The sequence below is a fragment of the Anabrus simplex genome, chromosome 1 (assembly GCF_040414725.1).
Source record: "Anabrus simplex isolate iqAnaSimp1 chromosome 1, ASM4041472v1, whole genome shotgun sequence".
NCBI classification, from domain to species: domain Eukaryota; kingdom Metazoa; phylum Arthropoda; class Insecta; order Orthoptera; family Tettigoniidae; genus Anabrus; species Anabrus simplex.
In genome coordinates, this window is record NC_090265.1 from 1,048,152,857 (window position 1) to 1,048,172,218 (window position 19,362).

The 19,362-nt window shown below is 39.1% G+C and overlaps 1 protein-coding gene across 4 annotated transcripts in view; it reads right to left on the bottom strand.

Moving 5' to 3' along the window:
* The window catches only part of Tsp26A (Tetraspanin 26A), an 84,911-nt gene that overhangs the window by 38,311 nt on the left and 27,238 nt on the right, over positions 1–19,362 (bottom strand). For all 4 annotated transcript variants that reach the window (XM_068225367.1, XM_067137008.2, XM_068225366.1 and 1 more), the window contains exons 3-5: positions 14,541–14,615; positions 5,605–5,703; positions 5,277–5,405 (exon numbers count right to left, since the gene is read on the bottom strand). In XM_068225367.1, the coding sequence (XP_068081468.1) occupies positions 5,277–5,405; positions 5,605–5,703; positions 14,541–14,615 (303 nt within the window). The remainder of the gene's footprint in view (positions 1–5,276; positions 5,406–5,604; positions 5,704–14,540; positions 14,616–19,362) is intronic.

The following is a 19,362-nucleotide window of genomic DNA, read 5'->3' on the forward strand; positions in this document are numbered from 1 at the left end:
TTGAGTGATTTTGTATGACCCTTTTCTAAACAGACAATTTTTTAAAATATATAAACAACATGAAAACTACTGTATATTTTAAAAATTCTGTTACTCCTCTATTGGGAAGATATTCACATGTTAAAATGTTTAAGATTTCATGAAGAACACCTGGGAAATGGTTCATCAAGACTACATCACAGTCAAGAAATACAAATCTCAGAACATTCCAGTTGTCAGAGTCTCCATCTTTTCCGATACAGGTCTTATGTTTCCTTCTGCTATGCTCTGTCTTAGCAGACCTTCTGCATTTCTTCTCTAATTTTCTTTTTGCTTTTTGTAACCATCTTGTGCCCAGCTTCTTCATTCTTATGATAAAATTGTGTCCCTGATTTAGCCCCAGTGTCTTTAACACCACTCTCATTGGCAGATTGCCAAGGCTGAAGTATCGTACACATTCAAATGTATTTTTTTCAATGAAAACAGATTGTGGAATTCTCCTGAAAATGACAGAGTAGTGTACAGATGACATTAGTAGGGAGGGAGAGTTTGGGTCAAAGATGACCTCTGATGGTGCTGTCACATATCTGCAACCTGCTCCATTGATGTCTCTTGCATTCCACACTAAAAGGGAGGAATGGAGAGGATTGGGGACTACAGTTATGTGTGGTGTAACTCCAAGGGACATAAAATGTAGAACATCAGGGGCAGCTCTTCTAAACACTGAAGAATGAATGAACCCTTGAAGAATGAGTTAGTTGAATAACACAACAAATGAGTCACAAAAAGCTATAAAACTATTTCACCATTTAAATCCAAATAATGCTGGCAAAGAGTTGACCAAAAGCAGCAGCAGTAGCAATAGCAGCAGTCAAAAATTTGAGGACTGACTACAGTATGCTTTATTTACGAGTGATGAGATATCAGTAACATACATGTACTGGCCTTCAGATCAGATGGTCCTGGGTTCGATTCGCGGCCAGGTCGGGGATTTTAACCTTCATTGGTTAATTCCAATGGCCCGGGGGCTGGGTGTTTGTGCTGTCCTCAACATCCCTGCAACTCATACACCACACATAACACTACCCTCCGCCACAATAACACGCAGTTACCTACACATGACAGATGCTGCCTACCCTCATCGAAGGGTCTGCCTTACAAGGGCTGCACTCGGCTAGAAATAGCCACACGAAATTATTATATTAGTAACATATATATTCATTGGTCTGTCAGATACAGCAATTGGTCATCTCATGTCACATGAGTGCAAGCAGAATGGCGTAATTTGTACAGAAGTACTAGCAGTGAAGTGTGTTGTATCATAACTGCAGTAGTGAAGAAATATCAGGGTTTACCACAAATTACACAAATCTGTTAATACCTTGCGAGGTATATAAAGATTTTACCTGCTCGTAAATTTAATACCGGTGTTTCACAGAAGATAGAGAGTCTGTTGATGATAACAGGTATGCAGGCTGGCTGCATACAGAGTGAATGGACAAGAAAATTCGGGAAGTGTAACATATTCTCTATGAAAATTATTTGCAGACTACTTGAGCAGCAGGTTATCAGCAATTGCAGCTGTCACTCTTCTGAAAGAAGACTAGAACATGGTCTATGCAGGAACCTGATAGAGCATACTGACATAGATACAACAGCACTGCAATGTAACATAACCGGTAACAAAACATACATATTCAGTAGGATCTGCAAGTGAAGAGACAGTTGGTGACTTCAAAATCACTATCATCCCTGCACAGCAGATGATGCCACAAGGCCTGGTCCAAAGACATAATCAAGGTGGAAGTGTTCTTTCTTTAAAGCCTTTGCAATGTGCATATAGAATTGCAACTGTTACCAAAAAACAACCCCTGCAGATTCTACGCCATATATGTGAGTCAATTTGTTGCAATCTACCTGAACTACATTATCTCCATCCGACTCCATGGCTAAATGGTTAGCATGCTAGCCTTCAGTCACAAAGGACCCGGGTTTGATTCCCGGCAGGATTGAGAATTTTAATCATCATTGGTTAATTTCACTAGGACGGGAGCTGGGTGCGTGTGTTGTCTTCATTATCATTTCATCCTCATCACAACATGGAGGTCGCCTACGAGTGTCAAATCAAAAGACTTGCACTTGGTGAGCCGAACATGCCCTCGGACACTCCCAGCATTAAAAGCCATATTCCATTTAATCACATTATCTCCTCCATGACAATATTCTTAAATAATGTTGGTCTTTTCACATCCTCTATATTCTCAGACCTCAGGCAGTGAGATAGAAGTAAGGCTGCTGTACAGCCAATAGCACTGTGATTGCTCATGCTAACGATATACAACGAGCAAACCACAGACATATAGTAAATAGACAGGCAGCGCCGTATCTCGTAGTATTAGTGCTAGTGAAGCCGGCAACTTGCGGCCGCAGCCATCTTACATCACTACAGATTCACTGTAAACATGCATGTTACTATGTAACATGCAGTTTTGTTTTATGTTGTTTTTATGTACATTTCACATTAATTTTTCGGAAAACTACTGTGTGGCAGAGTGATGAATACCCTTGTAGTGTTTGGGTGTGGTTTTTCCTATTCAAGAAGAAAGAATAAGGAAGGAATTAGAGTTTGAATAGACCGGTAAGTGGCGTACTTGTGATCATGTACACCTGTTGCCTACTTATTAATGCAATTAAATTTATGATTAAAGTTGCCTAATTCACTTCCTTCCAGTGTATATTTGTTGGCGTTAGACCCCTTGTGATGGAGTGTGGCATGAAACCAAACCCCATAGCACAAAAGCCCTTGAAGGGCCTTGACCTACCAAGCGACCACTGCACAGCCCGAAGGCCTGCAGATTGCGAGGTGACGTGTGGTCAGCACGACGAATCCTCTCGGCCGTTAATCTTGGTTCTCGAGACCGGGGCCGCTATCTCACCGTCAGATAGCTCCTCAATTGTAATCATGCAGGCTGAGTGGACCTTGAACCAGCCCTCAGATCCAGGTAAAAATCTCTGGTCTGGCCGGGAATCGAACCCGGGGCCTCCGGGTAAGAGGCAAGCACGCTACCCCTACACCACGGGGCTGGCCAGAGTGTGGCATAGGGAATAATAATAATAATAATAATAATAACAACAATAATAATAACAACAATAAAAATAACAACAACAATAACAACAATAACAATAACAATAACAACAATAATAATAATAATAATAATAATAATAATAATAATAATAATAATAATAATAATAATAATAATAATAATAATGATGATGTTACTACAGCATTTGGTTACAAGTTAAGTTTTTGTTTTTCTGGTGTTAGTAATTGAATAACAGCAGTCTCGGTCTATTCTAATGTTTAAAGATATATAATAAGGATGTCAAACTTACTTAAAATTAGAGTCGAAGGATTGGAAAGCTTGCATCAATCGAAATAGGGTAATAGGTTTATTATCACAGAATACTACTGAATATATTTCAGGATTTGTGGTAAAGATGTTAGCCAATTCTCTACAACGTGATACTTGGAAGGAAGCTGTTGTGCGAAAAGAAAATCCTTAGCCGGGCTGAATAGCTCAGACGGTTGAGGCACTGGCCTTCTAACTCCATCTTGGCAGGTTGAATCCTGGCTCAGTCCCGTAGTATTTAAAAGTACCGGTATTCAAATATGTCAGCCTCGTGTCGATACATTTACTGACACATAACACTCCTCCGGGACCAAATTCCGGCACCTCGGCGTCTCCGAAAACCGTAAAAGTAATTAGTGGGACGTAAAATAAATAACATAAAACATTATTATTAGAAGATCCTTATCCATTCATTTCTTTTGAGAATAGATGTAATCTGTATGTTCCTACAAAAGATGTCCATGTGTGCAAACTTACTGAGATGTATTTCGGAGAGAATACATGTAATGGTTTAAGCTCAGTTGTAAAAGAGAACACACAGAATGAAGTCGCAGCTCAGTTGTATGTAACATTCGGTTTTTCAAGTTAAAGCACACATACTTTAGACCTAAACTCACAAGACATACATGTTTATTGTCTTATTAGTGTAATTTCATCACTGTACCTAAAAATACATGGAAGAGCCTGCCTGGTGACCATGATTGTTACGGCGTTGAAGTCTAAACGGTCTGACACCATTGGTTGAAAAACATTTCACCATCAGAATGTTGGCTGGCAGGGTAGAAGAGGTTGTGGTATACAATTTCTGATCACAAAATTGCGTGACCAAAGCCTCGATTAAATTCCAAACCTCTCCGCAATACTCATATGACACTGTTGATGGTGATTCATCTGTCGGATGGCGACGTTAAGCCTTGAGCAGACCCATTTGTGCTATTCGACAGGAGTAGGCTACGTGCCGGCACCGGGTTTCATCCTCTCCCTTCCTAGTATCATATATCATATGATTCATTTCATCAACTCTGATGAGGTTGATGTCAGGAAGGGCATCCGGTCATAAAAACTTGCCACGGGAGATTCATCTTACCTCAAACCCGACCCCGTAGAGAACCATGGTTTAAGCTCAGTCATGAACGAGAACATAGCAAATGACGTCACAGCTCAGTTGTATGTAACTGGATTGGACAAGGATTGGACAAACAAACAAACCTGAAAATACGAGTGAATCATGCTGTAAGGGAGTTGAACGGAAATAGATTTGACTAAAAATTGGTCTAAAACAGGTTGGTTATTTTTAAGCATTGGTAAATTTATACACCAGTCTTTTATTTAACAGTAAAATAAAAGACCTAATAGGTCTAGTTAATCAATGTTATTGTTATTATTTTAATTATCTCCTGTCCAGTATTCTTGTTTCAGCTACTATTTTACATTAAAGCATCGGGATAGTGTAGTGACGTAAGATGGCGGCGGCCGCACACTCCGGCTTCAGAATCCTGCTGCTCATTGCCCGTCTAAATCTACATGTCTGGGGAGCAAACATGCTTCACAATCTGTCTTCTTATTTCATCTTCAAAAAAAAGTGGACATATCCTCATTTCTCCAAAAATTTCACTAGATACTCTGCTTGGTGTTAAACAGATGTCACTATCCTTAGAAAAATTACATTCCAGAATTTTCCTGGAAATGTAATAGTGAAAAGTACAGAAAACTTCCGTCCCTAGTCCAAGGACTCTGGCAACTGTATGTGGTATCCATGATTAATAATGTGATAAACTACATTCAATATAATATTTATGCATACTTTTATATTCTGAGAAGAAATATTCCAAGTGAATATTTCATACCTTAGCATGTTTACCATAACAAGAGCAGGAATAAACTCACATTAGGTTTCCGTTTGCAGCACGAGAAAGGAACACCACACGCTTCTCTGCTCCCCACTTTCCTTGATGAGCAGTTAAAATAGTTGTTGCGATCCCAGTCTTTGGGTCCTTCTATTCCACAGCACTGCAACTGTATTGCATAAGTTGTTAATACCAAGTATATTTCAGTCCACAAAAAAGAAATAACACTGTATATTTTGTATGATATATAATACTGAAAGTCTTATATTTAATACACTCCAATAACCAAACTTTCATGATATTTAGAAAATCAGAGGACATCTTAATTAAGTACAGCAGAACAATCCAGTAAGAATGTATGTCTTTACCCAATCCTCTTGTATCCAGTCTATAAGGTTTTGCTGATCTGGGTCCTCACGATAATGGACGATGAATGCCTGGAATCCATCTGTGGCTTGCTTCTTGATCTGCAAAAAGAAGTTACTCAATAATCCATTGAAGATCACTAACAATTTTAAAATTTGGTAGCCGTTTGTGTATATATCCAGTTTATAAATATAGGTTACATAACATATCGTCGCTGGAACGGTAAAAGGTTGTATTTCACAAAGCTCTTCCTATCAATTATTCTCCTTAAGACTGGCCACGCCTCCCAGCCACGTATGGATATGCAGTCCATCAGAACAAATTTTGTTGCGTTCATTTTCCTATGCCCATGTGTAAAGGAAAATGAACCTTACAGTACCGTACTGTAGGAATGCACGTTTGCATTACGTATTTACGCACTCCTAGTGTACAATGCATGTAAGGTTCATTTTCGTTTAATCATCGACATAGGAAAACGAACACAACGGACATTGTTCTGATGGACTGCGTATCCATATGTGGCTGGGAGGCATGACCAGTCTTAAGGAGAATAATGGATAGGAAGAGTATTGTGGAATACAACCTTTTACCGTTCCAGCGACGATATATATATATACACTGCAAGGAAAGCTCCTCTACCCATATTCACATTAGAGTCATGTCTATATAGTCTGCACATAAGTGTAATTTGAGTACAATTAGGGAATGGGAAAGGTATCTTGAACTTTCTTTACAAAGGTATTCTCACTCTTTTTTTTTCTAATGGCTTTACGTCGCACTGACACAGGTAGGTCTTATGGCGACGATAGGATAGGAAAGGCCTAGGAGTTGGAAGGAAGCGGCCGTGGCCTTAATTAAGGTACAGCCCCAGCATTAGCCTGGTGTAAAAATGTGAAACCATGGAAAACTAGGGCTGCCGACAGTGGGATTCGAACCCACCATCTCCCGGGTGCAAGCTCACAGCCACGCGCTCCTAACCGCACAGCCATTCTCACATTTGCCTTGATTGAGGAAGTGCAAAAGGAAAATCTCATTCAAGATGTCGAAGGGAAAATGAAGCAATATTCATAGAAAAGAAGACGGCGTTTGAAATAGCATACCATGTGAATGGTGAATAGGTAATTTTTAAAAAACTTCCCTTAAAAAATTAATCATAGCAGTCGTGACAAAGAATAAGAACCAAAAAATAAATCAAAATCTTTCCTGGAATTTTAATTTTGCAAGATATTTTCCAAAGACATATAATGAGGCAGTACTTATCAAGGAACAGGCTTTCAGTAACTTAATTTCATTCATTCATTCATTCATTCATTCATTCATTCATTCATTCATTCATTCATTTACTTATTTATTTAGCTTCCATAGACTGTACAAATATATATTTTGAAATATGCCAACAGTATAGGAGTTGTTGAGTGATTTCCTAATACTAACAATCATATATATGCACAATAATGAACATTTTGAAAAAGAAGATAAAGGAAAAAAAAAACAACAGAAACACCAAATACCTTAATGTTAGGACAGCACATCTTAATTTTTTAAATAATAAATAATATTAATAACCAATATTTACAAGACAAAATAAAAATCTATTGGTGTGGTGTTAATAATATGTACATAATCAATGTGACATTAACATATTTTTAAGGCTATGCACTAGATATTAAGAATGTTTACAAGTTAATAAGTAATAGCATCATTACCAGCACTTGATCATGTATTCTTCTGTACTATAGAAGCAACTACTCAGCAGAAGATTTTTTAAAGCTGTGGTAAATGAACTGACGGGACTAATATCTTTAATCTTATTTGGAAGCTTATTATACAATCTGATTCCAACAGAGTCTACATGTCTCAAGGCAATGGTTTTACTCTTGTGCTTGATAAAAATATTATTTCTTGTTCGCGTCTGGTAACTGTGATTGTCAAAATTCTTTCTGAAGTGATCTTTTTTTTTTTTTTTTCCCACATATAGAATGCATTGCATGATGTATATGCTTGGTACTGGGAGTATCCTTAGTCTCTTAAATAATGGTCTGCAATGATCTAACCTGTTACGTCTCGATATAATTCTGATAGCTCGTTTCTGTATTCGAAAAATAACATCAAGATTTGATTTGTAGCAGCCCCAGAAACCAATAGCATAAGTGATGACTGAGTGGAAATATCCAAAATATGCTATTCTAACATATTCTTCACTACAACTATTAGACAAAATCCTTAAGGCAAAACAAACAGAACTCAGAGACTTCCCTATTTTTTAAAATATGACAATCCCATCTTAATTTTTCATCTATATGGAGCAGATTAGAGCAGATGTAGGACGCAGTAGTTGCGTAGAAATGAAAAGGTTAGCACCAGATACGGTGGCATGGAGAGCTGCATCAAACCAGTCTATGGACTGATGATTCATACAACAACAATGGTCACCTAAAAATTTTGTGGTCAATGTATTTTCAATTGCTTTTGCATTTAATATAAGGTTGTGTTTATTTGCAGTTTTGTCATGGTAGTTAGATGCCTTGAATTCCATGTATTGGGTCTTTTTTTAAGTTCAATGTTTATTTGTTTTTCCTGAACTATGATTCTAACCTAGACAGGACTGTATTTGCTGCAGTTTCTATAGACATAGGATCAGGATTATTAATAATTATGTTTGTATCATCAGCATACAGAACTGCAGTTTTTACTTGATTATTGTGAGGAAGATCATTCACATAGGTCAAGAAAAGAACAGGCCCCACAATACTACCCTGTGGAATACCTAAGTCTACGCTTGAGAGTGATGTGTTTCATTATGCCCTTTACTGTTACAATGTGTAATTTCAACAAACTGGGATCGTTTATCCAGGCATTTACGACCAACTGTGTAAAATGTGATAAAGCAGACAAGGTACTTCTGCCAGCTTTGAACCCGTGTTGTGCATTGTTTAACAGTTATATTTGATTAAAAATTTAGTAAGCTGATCTTTCATAGCACATAAAATATATTTGAAATAACAGTAAGTACTGATATTGGTCTGTAATTATGTAAATTGTGTAAGTTTCCACTTTTAAAGTCTGGGATAACTTTAGCTATTTTTAGGAGATTAGGAAAATGACCACTAGAAAATGATTCTTTGATGAGATAAGTTAAAGGCTCTACCAGATAAGGAGCACATTTTTTAATGAGTTTTGTGGGAATTTCATCTACACCTGTGGAAGTTTTATTCTTTCAAAGACTGTATGATTTTAAGAACTTCCAGTTATGTAACTGGAGTTAATTGCATAGAGTTTTGCACAAAGGTTAGGAGTTCTGGTAATACATCTGATTTATTTGCATTTTCAAGTTTGTATGGTAGGGATAGAAAGAAATCATTTATATAATCAGCCAAATGATGAGGGTCATTCATTTGTATTCCCTTATCATTTTTTATGGCAGCAACTTTATTTCCAACTGCATGTCTGTTGGTCTCTCCCTTGATTACATTCCATATGGTTCGTGATTTATTGCACGACTCTTTAACTTTCTTGTTATTGTGCATTATCTTAGCTGCCCTAAGAACTCTTCGATAGACTGATTTGTTGTTTTAACATAAAAAAAAAAAATAAAAAAAAAATAAAAAATAAAATAAAAAAACCACGGTCACAACTCTGCTGTGCTAATCTACTTAGAAATTTACATTTTTGACTTGAAATCCGTATACCCTTCATGATCCATGGCTTTTTTTGAAGATTCATTAATTACTGCAAGTAATGTAATTAAAATTGCATTTTAAAAATGCTTAAAAAGGTTCTATACTTTTGGTCAATGCTATGACCAAATGTTATTGGAGCCCAGGTCTGAAGTTTAAGACTTTCAATGAAACTGCCACATGCAGCTGCAGAGAAAAGGCGAGTTAATTGTGCTTGCTTCATTTTGGTTGAATGGTTGTTAGCATTCTCAATTTCTAGTTGTAAAATTTGAGCATGATGATCTGATATACCAAAATTTATATTGGATGCTTGCATTTTAGAACAATGGAAATTAGTACAAAATGTTGTCTATCGTTGTAGATGAGGTGGCAGTTACCCGGGTGGGTGTAAAAATTTAGTGTTTTAGATTACAGCTTTGAAGAACATGCAGTAGTTGTGATGTTGATGGAAGGTTTTCTTCAGCTTAATCTATGTTAAAATCACAACAAAGTATTACTTCTGTGCTGCTATTCCTACTGAAAATGTTATGGAGGACTTGATCTAGCTTTCCTAGGAAAATCTCCACATCAGCATCTGGTGAACGGTACACAGTTAACAGAATTACCCTTTTACCACAGGGAAGCTTAAATTCCACTGAAGGTAGTTCAAATTCTAATTCGGAATTATGCACTTCAAGATCCTTCCTTTCTTTACATTCAATTCCTGACTTAGCAAAAATACAAACTCCCCCATGCTCTTTATTAATCCGACTGTAACTTCTTGCCAGATAGTAACCTTCAATATTAATTAGTTCAAGTTCATCATTATTACACCAACGTTTATTTATTTATTTATTTATTTATTTATTTATTTATTTATTTATTTATTTATTTATTTATTCACGAAGCACAAGATACAGCTACATTGAGCAAATTTCACTTGCACTGTCAACAGACTATTTAACAAACGTAAACTTTCATAATAAAATATAACAAACATAACAAAATATAACAGGATCAGGTACACAGACTACTAATAACTGTCCAGATCAAAAACCTTGAGAATGTCCATGTTCATAGCCAAGTCGTCGTGGGTCAAGATGGCGGTATAATCCCTTCACATCAACTTATCTTTAAGATACTATTCACACACCTCTCGAATACACTTTTACTTGATGCTATATCAAGCTCTTGTCTCCTATTAATATTGTTAAAGAGTGCTGGGAGGCGGATTAGGAAAGATCGTTGAAGTATCGAGTGCTGAGTGTGGGGAATGTGGAGAAGGTCTTTGGCTCTGGTGGAGCGGGAAGGAACGCGGAGAGAGAAGAGTGAGACAAGATGTTCCGAGCGGTAGTGTCCATTTAAGATCCCATGGAGGAAACTCAGGTCAGCTACCTGTCGCCTGATGTGCAGCGGTGACACATTAATTGCCATTAATACCTGCTGCGTAGACAGATTTCTGAGCTTGGGGTTTCTGTTCCTTACAAATGCAGCAAAGAAGGACACTGCTCTGTCTAACTGCTTAGTATTGGAGGGGGCGGCTGTTGTCCAGATCGGAGAGCAGTAGTTTAAGAGAGGTTGAATGATCGTGAGGAAGAAGTGACGAAGAGCAATGGGGTCAGAAATTTCTGTGAAGCGATAGAAAATGACTAGTAATTTCATAGCCTTGGTTGTATATGTTTCTACATGGGTCTTAAATTGTAATTTTGTATCGAATATTACACCTAGGTCACGCTGTTGCGTAACCACGGTGATGGGCTTGTCAAGTAGGTAATATGATGTCGGTAGAGGAGATTTGCGTAGTGTTATGGTCATGTGGCTGCATTTTTGTGGATTGGGGATAAGTTTCCAAGCACGGCACCAGTTCGAGAGGGCATTAAGTGAGGACTGTAGCAGAACTGCATCTGCTGGATTCCTGATCTCTCTAAATATCTTGCAGTCATCAGCAAAGAGTAGGGTATTCGCTGTTTCGTTGAGTTCGGACGGCAGATCGTCCATAAACAAAGAAAACAGCAAGGGGCCAAGAGTACTGCCTTGTGGGACACCGGAGGTGACTGGTAACCATGAGGATGAAGTGCCTGATATTACCACTCTCTGCCAACGGTTATGTAGGAAGCCAGCAAGAAGGGTCAGAAGACTGCCATGTATATTAAATCGTTCGGAGAGTTTATGGAGCAACAGAGTATGGTCTGCAGAATCGAAGCTTTTGAAATGTCTACGTAGCAGATATCCAGCTGTGATTTAGCTGCAATGGCGTGTGATGCAAAGCTATGCAGAGTGGCCAGGTTTGTTAGACAAGAGCCACCTGGTAGAAAACCATGCTGCTTGTTTGAGATATAAGGCAAAGTGAACATCCTGTATTGAATTTAAAATTACTTGTAATTCTAAAATTTTATTTTTAATACATTGAATGTTCTGATGAAATATTTTGAACTGCCTATTCCCACCCTCCAAGTCATTACCAGTACTTAATTCTGGACCCACATTCTGGATTGAAATGTTATTGGGTCCAAAATCGAACACGTGTTTCCCGGACTAGGTACCTTCTAGGACAGTCTTTTCCTGATCTTTACTTGTAATGATGTTATTGATTCGTCAAGCTCATATAGACTTACTCATTTTCTTTACTATTCCACCTATTTTGTCTTTGACTGTGTAAGAGATTGACTTGTGTTCCTTGCAGACTTGAATTCTATTCATTCAAGTGACTAAATGTATCTGCTAAATAAGTAAGTCTCACAAGCCACAAGAAATCATTGAGGAAATCTTTGAAGTTGCACCTCCCATCGAGAAGAAATATCTTAACTTCATCTCTCAGTTCAAACAAGTGGGTCCTTTTTGACATGTTTCGATATGACGATCTCGTAATTCCCACTTACACAGATAAACGGCGTTGAAATTTCCAGGCTTTCCTTCACTCGAGCAATGTTTCCTCGTGTTCGAACTCTTTTAGGATAGTTACAGATTTTATTCGCTACAGAAGAGTCTCCGTGGCTCAGGCGGCAGCGCGCTGGCCTCTCACCGCTGGGTTCCCTGGTTCAAATCCTGGTCACTCTATGTGAGATTTGTGCTGGACAAAGCGGAGGCGGGACAGGTTTTTTTTTGGGTACTCCGGGTTTTCCTGTCATATTTCATTCCAGCGACACTCTTCAATATCATTTCATCTGTCATTCATTGATCATTGCCCCAGAGGAGTGCGACAGGCTTCGGCAGCCGGCACAATTCCTATCCTCGCCGCTAGATGGGGGCTTCATTCATTCCATCCCTGACCCGGTCGAATGACTGGAAACAGGCTGTGGATTTTCATTTTCATTCGCTACAGAGGCTATTTCACTCCATTTTGCCACTAATTTTTGCATTGCAGACTTTGCTGAAGGTTTTGCCAAAATACTTCCAGTCTTAAATTCTTGCACAATCAGTTCTGCACAGGTTTTCCACGAATCGTACTTCGCATAACACTAGACAATGAACACGCGCTGTTTTACCGTGAGCACCTTCAGGGGAGGAATGAAAACATTTTAGTAGTAGTAGTAGTAGTAGTAGTAGTAGTAGTAGTAGTAGTAGTAGTAGTAGTAGTAGTAGTAGTAGTAGTAGTAGTAGTATTTTGTTATGGCAGGGGAAAATCTTTTAAAGACACCACTCTGTGTGGGAGTTGTATTTCCACCAACTAAAAACCCCTGCCCTCTTCACTCAGCCCATTCTGGAACTACTTGTCGGCATGACATCAGAGTGGAGTGATGTATATTACTAAGTTCTTCCTTTCTCTTCTTTTTCCTTCATCCCCATAATGCTTGTCGCCATTGCCTTTACTGTGTTCCAGGCAAACGGGCTCTCTAACATAATCTGAACCAGATTCCCTGGCGTGAGTCGTCGGCCAAGTTGTTGGCAGGCTTTCCTTCGTTCTTCTTCCCATCGAACACAGTAGAAAAAAGTGTGTTCTACTGTATCCCTTTCAGAACAGTACCGACAACCATCTCTCTGCGTCTTTCCCATCTTCATTGCGTATACGCTGAATCTTCCATGTCCTGTCAGGATCTGCGACAATGTCTACATTTAAACCAGTCTCCTATGTCGGGTATTAGCTTTTTTGTCCATTGGCCAACATCGGTTGTGCCATCCCATCGGTCTTGCCAGTCTAGTAAGAGTTGGTTCCTCAAGGCTTTCTTTTCTTCAGCAGATATAGTCGCACCCCTTTCATGCCAAAGTTTTCTAGTAGTAGTAGTAGTAGTAGTAGTAGTAGTAGTAGTAGTAGCAGCAGCAGCAGCAGCAGCAGCAGCAGCAGTAGTAGTAGTAAAGACTCTGTGATCCGAACGTCGTGGCCTCCCCTTGTAAGAATATTATACATGTATTCAGTCTGCGCTTATTAAATTTGCGTCTATATTTCCTCCGCTTGTTGTGTTTTGTAGATAATGCAAAGTATATTATTAGATAATAATTGTGGTATTAGTTTGATATTTAATTCCATTGTAGATGTATTCATGTTATAGAATATTTAATTTTTTTTTTTTTTTTACACAAATGTGTACCACAAATTCCACGAAAACCGTCTAACGCATAGCAGTTCTTTGAAATTACTGATGGTAAAAATCAGCAAAATGCAAATTTAGCGGCCGCATTTACGCGACGGGTGGTGGTGTATCAAATTTGTGGGATCATATCAAGAGGCATCACAAGGATGAAATGAGCAGATCGGATTCTGCAGCAGAAAACAACATTGCTATATTAAACAAAACAGTTATGTCGTGAGAAAAGAGCATGGAATAGACGGGTGAATTACCTTTACGTTGTCGTACCAATAACGTGTTTAAACGTGCCGCTACAGAACATTCACTCGGTACAACCGAGTGATGAGGTCACAACAACTGCTCCGCTCCGTCCCCACCACTAACACAGTAGCGTACTCAGAACAGAGCATGCGGGAGATGCGCACGCGTAGACATGTAACAGCATCCGTTTGGTGCATCGAAAACAGGGTTTCCAGCATTTCGTGTGATGGACAGTTTTCCTGTTCATTAACAAGGGTCCATTCCGCGTCAGTCTTATAAGTATTTTCTGTGCACGGAGCACAAAATATTAGTGTACCAAATGTAATATTCCTCTGTCTCCGGCACTGTGTTCTACATCTGCCACAAGGAATGGAATGCTATAAAACTCCTGACTAAATAATTTACAAATTAACAAGAAATGTTATATTCACATACATGCATTCATTCCAGACATGTAATTCTCCATCTGTATTATATCACAATTACACAATATATAAGCTACTAAAGAAAACTTACTGAATCTTTGCAGATGAATCCCAAAATGCCTGCAGTCATCTCTAGGAGCAACAGAATGGCCAGGAAAATAGCATACTGGAAAAGTACATTACTATAATTACCAAACTGAAATTTACAAGCTCAAAAAGTAATTTTAAACACTTACAGTAGAACCACGGTACTTAGAGCTAACTGGGGCAGACAGTACCGTGAATTATGGAAAACTTGCATTACACGCGCTCAAGAACAAATCAAAGGGCAATGCGTGAATAAAAGTTTACCAAGTACAAAGAACGGTTAAGCAATACATTACATACCTGTGTCAGATAGGGGCTAACGTAAGTTAACGGAAACACAAATTTACATGTTAGTTATGTTACTTAGTTTAGTTAGTTTTTATGAGCGGCAATGCCGCTCTAGAGAGAGATAGTGAAATGCATTTATTTCTGTTTCCCACATTTGGAGGCTGCCAAGAAACGATAAAGCTTACACAAACAGATTGGATTAACAACAACATAGGTCGTGTAAAAAATATTATCTATAAATGATTAGTATACCATATTATACCAATTACTCAGTAAATATAGTATCAATCAATAATTTTGAAACCCACGAGGAACTCCTTATAGGATGAAGATACAGCAGAACCTCATTAATCCGGACCCCATTAGTCCGCGCTTCGCTTAATCCGGACAGCCGTTTATAATAATATATAAATGCAATTACAGTATGAATCTCTGAGTTACGACCGTAATGTTGTAGCTAGAAGCAAATGAAAATGATCAAGGTTATCATAATTTAACAGAGGAGATCGATAAAAGTGTGATCACTGCAAAAAGCTCTGAAACGGATGAATATGACCAGGATGAAGCAGGTGATATTATTAATCCTAAGCCAAAACTTAGTGAAATTAAAGACCATCTGAACATTGTCATTAAATACGCTTAAGATAACAACGATTAAACACATCCGCATATTACGATTATCTGAGGCATCTGAGTAAGATAATTACTAATGAAATTAATGTCAAAGAAAGACAAAAAAAGGTCAGCAGTTCCTTCAAATCAGTAAGCGCGTCAAGTGTGGTCAATGAAGGTGTGCTTTAATTGCCATGTTCTAATTCTGTACTGCACTTGTTATTTTGTAGAGCCTAATAGCCTTGCATTATATCTTGTACACTAAATAACATTTGTATTTCTTAAATTTAAAATACTGTACTGTAATCGTTCTTTTTACTGAACAGAAGTTTTACCTTGGCTCATTTCAGGAGTTATTTTCTTTATTCGGGACTTCCATTAACTCGGACAACCTAGCGCCCCAGTTAGTCTAGATTAATGAGGTTCTACTGTATTGCTAGGTGTATAAATAATTTTTGACTATTGTTAAAGAGCCTTTCAGGGCTGCTAACCCATTGTCCTTAATAAATTACATTTCTTGCAAAAATTGTGAAATATTTGAGTAATGGTGCCTCCTGCTCCTATCACCAATCCTAATACTTCTATGGACTCCAGATGATATTTCTCAGCGTAATATGGAATTGCAGGTTCATATATATCACAATTCTCTTTGCGTACACCATGTGGTTGAGTAGATGATGCCTCTGTTTTAATTGTGGGGTCTATTATGAACCCATTTCTTGAGCCCGGTGTTATAGCTATCATGTCAATCCGCCGGCTTCACCCATCCCGAGACAATCCATGTACCTACTCGAAGACTCCATGTACCTACTCGAAGACTGTGTATTGCTTTCCTCTTAGGGCGTCAGCAGTCACAAATCTTATACGATAGTGTCAGTCATTTTACCACCTGTTTGCTGCTCAACGTAACGCAATGCGGCGTTCTTCATGTACGTACCGTGTCCTTCAGATACGCACTCGCAATAGAACGGGTGTCTACCTGGTCCACTGTACGCGGCTTTCATTGTGTGTCCATCCATTATGGTCCAACCCTTGCCCTGTTCTCTACGGGGTCGTGTATGAAGTGAGATGAATCTTCATAGCGAGTTTTTGCAACTGGATGCACTTTCTGACGTCAACCTCACCAGAGGACGTGAATGAAGTGATACATGATAATAAAAAGGGAGAAGGTGAAACTCAGTGCCGGTACACAGTCTATTCCTATCGAATAGCATCAAGGGGTCTCTCAAGGCTTAATGTCCCCATCTAATGTACGAATCACCATCAATAGCGGCATATGCCTTTATACTATATGAACACTGCAGAAAGGTTCGGAATACAATCCAGGCTTTTGGCATGCAATCTAGGAATTACAAATTGTATACCACCATCTCTCCTACCCTGCCGCCCAATATTCTGATGGTAAATTGTTTTTCGACCAACGGGACTTGAAACGGCTGACCACGGTGTCAGACAATATTGATTTCACACCTTGACGATGATGGCCACCAAGAGACTAACCGAGAAGTCATTTTGCTGCACCACTCGGCAACCTGTCCAACTAATGAAAACACAGTGGAGCAGCGAGCAGAGAGCAGAGCAGCGAACAAAGCGTTGTATTCCTACGCGGCGGTAGGAATACACTTCATAGTGGAGCGAAGAGCAAGGCAGCGAGCAGTGCGCGCCAAAAGGCTTCGCAGTCAAGTAATGAATGATGGACGAATTGTTTATGCAGGAAAATTCTGCATTAACAATCTGGCACTCGCTGAATAATAATAATAATAATAATAATAATAATAATAATAATAATAATAATAATAATAATCAGCGCTCTTGTATTTGTCGTAAGGCGTAATCAGTTTGTATTCTACATGAAATATACCACGGAATTACATGAGATGCATGTATTTACGTTATTAACTCCTCTTCTATAAATATATACAACTGTGAGTTTGCATCCGGGAGACAGTGGGTTCGAGCCCCACTGTCAGCAGACCTGAGGATCGTTTTCCGTGGTTTCCCATTTTCACACCAGGCAAATGCTGGGGCTGTACCTTAATTAAGGCCACAGCCGCTTCCTTCCCACTCCTACACCTTTCCTATCCCATCGTCGCCATAAGACCTATCCGTATCTGTGCGACGTAAAACAAATTGTAAATATACATACAGGTGTAACAAAATTCGACGGGGAAAATTTACGAATGGATTCCTCACACAGAGAGAAGATAAAAGTTTATGACAACATGGGTCCGGAGACGTATACTTACAGATTTATTCAAACGTTTGTACAATTACACCGAACGTCTGTAACGGCAGCTGAAACACTTTGAGCATGTATCAGAGGAGATGTTCAAAGTGACGACCTTCAGCTTGAATACAAGCCTCCGCTCGTCGTCGCATGGAGTTAGGCACGCGATCAAAAATGCCTGGTGTAGTGCGTACTGCGTGAGAGGTTGTCACAATGCGCTCACCTAAAATTGCTTCATCAGCAACAGGAGTCGCATACACGAGAGACTTAACGTGTCCCCACAGGTAAAAGTCCAGAGGGTTCAATTCAGGAGAACGTGGTGGTGGTGAAGCAATCGGTCCTCCTCAACCTACCCAGCGCTCAGGAAAATGGGTATTCAGGTACCTGCGGGCAGCAGACTGAAATGTGCGGGAGCACCATCATGCATTGAAAGCATTTGTCGACGGGATGCGAGTGGCATGTCTTCCAAGTAATCAGGCAATGCAGTACACAAGAGATTCGTGTAGTTCTATCCAGTAAGCCTACTCAGAAGAACGTACGGTCCCAACAAGGAATCACCAACAATGCCTGCCCAGATGCTAATGGCGAACCTCTGTTGATGAGACGATTGGATGATTGCATGAGGACATGTAAATTGTTACTATAATTAATTTGTGTCAGAAAGTTCGAATAAATCTCTAAGTATACGTTTCCGGATCCATGTTGTTAACCTTTTTTCTTCTCTGTATGCGAGGAATATTTTCCTAAGATTTTGCCGTCGAGTTGTGGTACACACTGTATATATAACTACCAGTTATTACCGTACGATTTGTCTTCATCCTTAAATTCATGGCACGTGTGAAAACATGTAAAACACTACCAGTAAAAACTCGTGTGCTCATCCCGAGGTGGTGCTGCTCTTTTCAGACACACACCCAATGGAGGTTGGCTGCATTTACCATTGCAACCACATACCAGCCCTCCTGCCATTCTTAAATTTCTGGCAGTACCGCGAATCGAACCCTGGCCTCCGTTACGCTACGGAGTCGGACTGCAGTACAGTAATTTAGTATATCTACTGTACTTACTTGTTTTCATTTCTGCAGCAACTTCGTCCCAAAGCTTACCTAACACAAACCGATTGTGGTGTTCGGCAAAACACTTATTAATTGTTCGACGTCCATACTGCAGCGAAATCAATTTATTTTGAACGCTCCGCTTTGCTCTCTGCTCATGAAAAAAATGACGCTCTGCTCTCCGCTCCTATAAGTTTTCAGCCTTATTGTTGCTGCGGGTAATCACAATGAACGATCCTACAGCAGACCTAGTATACTAGGAAGTATGTGTCTGAAACACCCGGTATATTGTGAACGAAAAACACACTACAGTAGTGAGATACGTGCAAACAGGGTTTTACTGTGTTTTGTTGCTTGCTTGCTTGCTTGTTTTAAGGGGCCTAACATCGAAGGTCATCGGCCCACTGTGTTTTGTAAAATTTAATTTTTGTACGACCGGTGCAAATATTACACGCAACCTCGAGCTACCGGCTTCTACCGTATATCACCATTAACATTTATTATAAGAATGAATGAGTTAAACTAACAATAATGTAATCCTGATGATGATGATGATGATGTTTGTTGTTTCAGCGGCCTAACAGCTAGGTCGTCGACCTCTAATGGTACGAGGTGAACGAAGCGAAAATTAAAACTTCATAATG